Source organism: Epargyreus clarus, unplaced genomic scaffold (genome assembly GCF_041222505.1).
Source record: "Epargyreus clarus isolate Ecla_fem2 unplaced genomic scaffold, WU_Ecla_fem_2.2 ptg000023l, whole genome shotgun sequence".
Taxonomy (NCBI): domain Eukaryota; kingdom Metazoa; phylum Arthropoda; class Insecta; order Lepidoptera; family Hesperiidae; genus Epargyreus; species Epargyreus clarus.
In genome coordinates this window covers 9631597-9639267 of record NW_027332230.1, presented here as the reverse complement: position 1 = coordinate 9639267, position 7671 = coordinate 9631597, and the positions used below count along the sequence as shown (strand labels likewise).

Sequence of the window (7671 nt, the reverse complement as noted above, 5' to 3'; positions counted from 1 at the left end):
ATCCTTCTGTGAGGAAGTAATCTCGCAGAAGGAGGCTGCGGAGCGGGAGAGAGAGAAATCCTCAGACCTCCCAATCCGCAGCCGTAAAATCGGGCGTAGGCGAAGGTTTCCCCACGCCCATCTCCTACCCCCATAACGGAGGCATTGGCGTAGGACACGGGGGTGTCCTACGTCAAAAACACCATTAAGCCTCGAGGTGGCGCGCGCGGTGTTCCCGCGTGCACCTCAAAGATGAGCGGATGGAGCAGCTCCAGCTCCATCCCGAACCGAGACGGGCCCGGACGTGGGCAAACGCCGTCGGGATCGCGGACGAGTGCTATTAGCGTACCCGTGGTCCCGACAAAAGGCGTCCAGAGGAACACCGTGGGGTTTTAGCCGGTAGGAGTCCGGCATATCCTCTCCGCTACCCCCGCAGCTGAGAGGAACCCATGAAGGGTTTCCCCACGAAAAAAAAAAAAAAAAAAAAAAAAAAAAAAAAAAAAAAAAAAAAAAAAAAAGGTAGGATTAGATATTCCTATCTGAGGTCGGCCACAGATGCGCCGCTACCCCTGAGGACTAAGCTGGAACGTCTCGGATAAATATGTCTCCCTTACCTCACCCTTCAAACCAGAACACAGCAGCGCTTAACACTGCTGTTCGTAGTCAGACGCTGGTCGTAGCAACGCTACAAAGAAACAAAATCAGCAATTTCATTACGAAGAAAGGAGAAGAACGAGTGATAAAAGATGTAGGTAAATAGCAAAATATACTATAACGAAATTTCCTTAAAAAATTATTAGGCTTTTACCACTTAAAAAGCCTTATCTTTTTAAAAAATAAATTGATCATCTCTATTTGATATTGAACTTAATTTTCGAAACTATTCGTAAAATTCTTATTTTATATTTCTTTTTTTGTTTTTTCATATTTCTATTGTATTTGATAATAGATAAATTTAATGTTTTGTTCTCAATTTTATTAGTAAATATTGTTTCCAAATAATTTAAATTAAAAATAAATAAATAATGTATAAATAATAATATAATATAAATATCGGCATTGATGTATTACCTATCGATGATTACCTAATGCTTTCATCAATTAAGTAGTTTGTACATATTGGGTAGCTGGCAAATTATCGATTACCTACTCCCAAGATTTTAATTAAACTGGCGAAGTGAGTTAATTAAAGGCATATAAAGTAGAGTAATCAGTGGATATGATAAAATCAACGATGAATGGAGAATGTGAAGATATTTGCATGTTAATTAATTAATAGAATGGGGTCAGTTAATCTATGCGTCATTTTTATTGATAAAATGATAATTATTCTGAATCACTAGGTATATAGCTAAAGTTAATCACACAGATAGGTAGTTAATAAAAACATCCTAATTAGTGTAATCTTCACTAAGCTTTAACCAAAAAGATTTCAAAATTTCATTCGAATTTCATGTGGAGGTAATAAAATACTTTTAATGACATTAAACGTTTAATTTTGTATTTATAACATTATATTATCTGTAAATATAGAGTTCTTACTATCATATGTAGGTACAAGATAAACAAACTCGATTTATTTTAAGCTATTTGTATACATAGCAACTACGTTTAGTACGTGAGACATCTCCAATTTACAACTAAATAAGATGCTCTCTAGTGCATAACATCATACTTAATATACAATTATAGGCACAAAATAGGTGATTTATAATTATAATGATCATATAATATAACATCTGATGTAGCAACAAATTAATGAGGTATTTTAGTATGACTGGACTAAGTTGTATCACTCGCATGTCCATAACAATATTTATTCACGTAAATAAAACACAGAGTTAAGACTGTGATTTGGCTGGCTAGCCATTAATTACAATAGAGCACAACGTGTAACTACTGGAATGTCCTAAAATACGTTTTCAACAAACAAAGGCACAACACAGTGACACTCTCATAGTGTAGCAACTACACACCCAATACGTGTTTAACTTAACTTTAAAACATGAAACTACTATCCGTATCTATGGCATTTTCACACTAGACTAAAGTAACAAATCAGTCTTTCAATGAATTACCAAAAAAAGTAATCATAGTTGTTTGTTATAATTAACTTAAACTATATCATAAAATTAACATATAATATTTTGACTTAAAAGCTGTTAACATAATATTAGTAGAGGTATAAAGATTCCCATCAAAATAAATATGTTTTACAATAATGTAAGTTCTGACCTATAGATATTTATTACTAATGAATCATTGAAATGATAATAGGTAATTGCATTATACTTAGCAACTCATACATATTAGTTAACCCTCCAATAAACTTATATATATTACGTATTTCAAGAAACGCGACGACATGCTACTGCTGTTTACAAACACTTAATTGAGCATCTATAATTGCTAAGGTATAAGAAACCTTCTAATTCTAATAAAAACGCCGTGCTTGTGCAAAACATCAATATACTGAAGTGAATATAACTAGATATCAACAATGAACAATTATGGCAAAACGCAAACAATTATATTAATTATATTATTAATGTAGGTAGGTTATAAATACGTCGCTATTCTAGGTGAACATGAGCATCACACGTTGCACGGTCCTTTTGCAATCCGACTTGAAGCTTACGAGAGATAGTATGCCACACAGAAACGTCGTGAAAGCTTCGAAAAGGAAACGTCGCGCTGTGTTACGGACTAGAGTTAATCTGTAGCGAGCGTGAGGTAATGGCGGCGTTTCAGTCTATAAACATCACAGTCCCGGACACAAATTGCACAATAACTCGTCTAGGCGGACCCACGCGGGCGCGGCAGTGGCCTGCCTCTCTGCCTTGACCACTGGCCCTACACGGTTACCGCTGTAACTAAAACATTACATGCTAATTAAAGCTAACCTACATGCTATTACATTAACAAAGACGTAAATGTCATAAAACGTAAAATAACTACAGATGAAGAAAACAAACATAAAATCACAAAAAGACACCGCCATACCGTCAAACGGAAATTTTATTTCGTTGTCGGGATTTGCTGGCGCTTGAAATAAATAAAGAAGAAGAGAGGTAGAATATAAGTGGCCGCGGGGCCCATTGCAATCGCCCGGCCGGTGCGCCCGGTCAGCGTGGCGTGCGCGCGCGGCGCGTCCTATTAGTAACCTACCAATAAGTGCCTTATCCTAACTTTGTACGCCTAAGTCAGTCTTTTTAAGTGTTCGCTGATGTTTGCAACACGTTCAATCCCTTTCGCTACAATCGAGTGCAAAGTTACGCGGCGGTACGATAACACCAGCAGGAGGATCCGGGTCACGGCGTCGGGATACAGAGAGGTCTTCAACGTGGTCGTCATCTGGTAGGGGTGAGCGCGGTGACTGTGGAGCTGATCGAGGTGGAGTTCGTGGCGTTAAAGCTGCATGTGCCGCAGCAGCTAAAGCCATAGCATGCAAGGCTTCCCGACCGCCGTCCCTCGTAGCTCCTTCTAATGCTTGTTGTAAGAAAGATGGATCAATCAGAGGAGTCGCTGGTGAACCGTCATCGTTGCCTCCGGTTCCGCTCAATCCATACGGAAAAGCGGCACCATTTGATTCCCTCTTGACACCACGACTCATCGGACGACTTGTCGTGATACCTAGTTTCTTAACTTTATCGTACAGAGTACGTGAAGGAACACCATACTTACGAGAGGCCTGCAACGCACTCATGCCGTTTCTCACACATTCTATGGCAGACATGATATCAGATCTTGTATATTGCTTATATCGCTTCCATTCTGGTTTCTGTTGAGGTGGTACATATGGAGCCAACCCAGCTCTTACATCTTGCTGGAAATTAGTAGGTGGAGGTGAAGGATGAAAAGTGCGTTGATTTTCCTCTTCGAAAGACCTCTCCGTGTATGGAGAGTGAGCATCTTCTGATCGATCAGACCGATTGTAGGGCGGAGACGAAGCTCGTGAAGATAATCGGCGGGGACGATACTCGAAGGGGCGTTGAGGGCTTGAGGGCCTGTCTGGTTCGTGAGCAGAGCCGTTTGAGTGTAATCTTGGAGGGGCATGTTGACTCACCGGATGACATACAAGCGACATGGGCTGAGACGAATCCACAGGAGTAGCTTGGGCGAGAACATTCCTTAAGATTGGTGTATCACGAGTGGCCAGCATACTTGACAGTTTTTTTCTTTTCAACGGATTCATATCCGCCGAGTCGTAAGCGGCAGATAAGACAGGTGCGGTCGGCGGCGGCGGCCAACGACAAGCCTGCACCGGAGGGGAGACGCTAGATGGCGCCGCGGGTACAACTCTAGGTGGCGAGGCGGCGGGCGTGCGTTCGCTACCACCCGGTCCTCGTCGGAGTTCAGTCATGTCAAAGAGTCCTTTAACTTCCAACTGTTCAGCGACCTTCATAATACGCGGTATGTGCGCTTGAGTGACGTTTACTTCCCCTGTATACATGTACTCGAGAAGTGCGCGCATCTCGAAGTCTTTTACACCCGGGAAGAGGATGCTGCAGTGATCCATAGGAACATCGGCTAGGATTGATTGAAAGTATGGAGAGTTCGCAGCAAGCACGACTCGGTGCGCCTTGAAGGTGACCTGATCGTCGACCACCAAGGTGCAGTCAACATAGGTCTCCACTTTGATAAGGGCTTCTAAAATCTCCACCAAGTTGGTCTTGTGGTGATTCCATTTCAGACAGAACGTCTGCTGTCCTTCGCTACTTCCCATCTTGCGTAGATGTGCTTCTGTGGACAAATAAAAGTTCATGTTAACACACTGTTGTTTTCTTATTAGAATCTAAAAAGGTGTCATATTTATAACGGGACCTTTATAAAAATAAAATGTTAAAAAACAATTTTCATATTTCGAAAATAATATTAATATAACAACTATACTTTTTAAGTTGAGATTAAAAAAACCAAAGCAAACAAAATAAATATAACTAGAATTAATAATAAACAAGTAATTTAAAATTATAGCATGTATTTATGTTGAGTGATGAATTTTAAGAAAAATAAAATTTAAATTTAAAATAAAAAATGAACTGTTTTAAATACCTTTATGTTGTATTAAAAAGATTTATTATTGAAAACAAAGAGCGCAGCACTTTTAAAATATTCTACTAAGTATAAATTATTGAATGCGAAATAAAAAATAAAAAACAAAAACATAACAGACAACACACGTTAAATAATATAATCCACAATACAAAATGATAATAAATTCCTATATCGTTATTATTTATAGTAATACCTGGCAAAATGTCATCGTAAGTCGAAGCAGGATACATTGCGTAGCTTATCACGTCTCGAGAGTCACTACGCAACTATAACCAAGAGCGCATAACCTTGCGTATATGTTGTGTGCAGGCGAACCGCGGATGAACTAATGCGAACGTACGCCTCTACTCGCGGCCACTGCTCGACTGCACTGCCCTTACCCATTTACATATATCGCTCCGTAGCCCTTCTTTACTGCTAAATTGACTTTTTACCTTTTATTCTACAGGTATCGAACTTAGGGGACCGATGAAAGCCACTACGCCGTCGACCCCTTGTCATGCAAAAGTATTCCCGAATTTCACTAACAATCCACTACACTATCTTATTTTCTACACCGTAAAGTTTAAATCACAACATCTAACCGAAAATAACATTGTAATAAATCGGAACCGGCACAAAATACAACGTCGTAGCCGTAGCAGGTCTACGAGCCCTAAAGTTATGAAAAGGTAAAATTCAAAACAAAAAATATGATCCACTTACCCTTAATAAGTAATTAAAGATCCAAACACGATGAACGCGTCGTACCGTTGATTTTGCAAGAGAATATTCGCATTGGCACAGTACGAAGTTAGTAGCACGATCGGGGGTTGTTTCGCGAGCGAGCCAGTGGTGAGTACGCCCTGTGGGGGCGGTGTGCTCTTGCGAGCGTCTGGCGGTGACTGCTGGTTGCAGGCGAGCGCTCGCGGTCCTCTCCGCCGCCGCACCCCGCGCCGCCTGCGTGCGCTTTTTACGCACGCAGCGCGCCGGAGTGCAGTGCAATTGCGTGCGGGCGGGAGCGCGGGGCGGTGCGCCAACGAATTGCAGCGCCGAGGAGGGCGCTCGGCTGAGTGTGAGTGAGTGCGCACGCGTCGTACGCTCGCCTATACACTCACAACCTTATAGGAGAGCCGGCCGTAGATTAAAGCCAAATTCGGCATATTAAAAGCTGAAACCACGTATGAGACCTTTGTATGCTAACATTTAACTTTGCGCCGTGCCATCGGAACCGAATACGTATTCGTAGGTAGTTCGCGTCGCTAATTATCATAAAAATCGAATTAACATGCACTCCTAACATTCACATTAGACAAAAGTTAGAGGTTTGTTAAAATACTTTCTTGTATTGGTAGAGGTATTCTATTGAGTTGTTATAACCGTCGGCCACTATAATATGAACATTTAAATATGATAAATATGCATCTTCACAAAAATAATTGTATAATTAGATACTTGTATAATTGGTCCTGAAAATGTTTTGAATAGGGCCCTAAGCATCAAAACATTGTTATAAGAGCAGCATTAAACATCCAACATTTGCGTTGTATTGACAACAGGATCATTTGAATACAAACAAAAGGTAGAGACAGCGAGTATTCCACATTTCGCCTCAAAATAATCGCCCTAAAAGTTTCCAAAACTACGTGAACAACGCCGCGAATCGGGGTCATTGACATAATGCCTGCGTAGGGAACGCCAAAATAGCGCGAAATGCACTCAAAAATAGAACAGACAGTGTGCAATATTTTTTGTTGAATAGACAACCACGCATCTGAGACGGAAAGCATATGAGACTGGCAGCATTTGGTAGCGAAGATTCGACGAATATAAAATAACATCATATTGTTTATATTGAGTCATTCTACTAATGTAAAACTATGACAACTAAATACATTAACAATTATGTACTGTTAATACTCGTACATTACTTGGATAAACGTTTTCAAAAGCATTTAATTTCTTTTCAGATTTTACTCCTACAAGTTCGTGTCGTGGCCGAATCACGACTATTTTAATTTTTTAATAGATAACACTAAAGTTGACAAAAACGCATGAGTAAAAGACTTGAAATATAAAATCAAAACAAAAACACAATAAACTGTTTTGTCTTTGCCTGTCCATGAAAATATGTACCTAACCTACCTATATCTTAGGTCTCCCTTAAAAGGCGTAAAAATAAGAGAATTGAGTTTCTAAATATAGAAAGTAGACATCTGCTATTAATAAAAGAACAAATATTATCAATTTGTTGTCAAAGGGTTCATATTGGTAATCGACGAGAGCGTCACTCTTCATCAGATTAATGATGATACGGGACACGCGGATTGTTGTCGGAATTTAATATCTAATCGATTTTATTTAACTCAATCGTCCAGCCATAGGCAAAGTATTTTTGTCTTCTAATAGATTAAGTTGTGTTCTTAAAAATATTTCACAAAACACAGCCGTTGGTAAACAGTCTTATACGAGTATAGTTTGATTCGGTTTTTACATTGCAAAATAAAAGTACATCATTTAGACCTACTTTTAAGTTGTTTTTATTAAAAAATAAATACAATATTAAATTACAAATAAAAAACATACCTTACATAAAAAACTAATGGCTTTCTATACTTTACTTCCCAAAACATGGAACCGAATTGCTTTTGATAT

General features: G+C 39.4%; 1 protein-coding gene across 1 annotated transcript; it reads right to left on the bottom strand.

The window, feature by feature from the left end:
- Positions 1–1472: 1472 nt before the first annotated feature.
- Positions 1473–6014, bottom strand: rib (BTB/POZ domain-containing protein ribbon). The gene is made up of 2 exons (XM_073086021.1): positions 5743–6014; positions 1473–4722 (listed from the first exon to the last, which is right to left on the bottom strand). The coding sequence occupies exon 2, from the start codon at positions 4703–4705 to the stop codon at positions 3221–3223; it is 1485 nt and encodes a 494-aa protein (XP_072942122.1). The 5' UTR covers positions 4706–4722; positions 5743–6014; the 3' UTR covers positions 1473–3220.
- Positions 6015–7671: the final 1657 nt, after the last annotated feature.

Coding starts and splice junctions, on each gene's coding strand:
- rib (XM_073086021.1), bottom strand. CDS start 4,705: ATGGGAAGTAGCGAAGGACAGCAGACGTTCTGTCTGAAATGGAATCAC.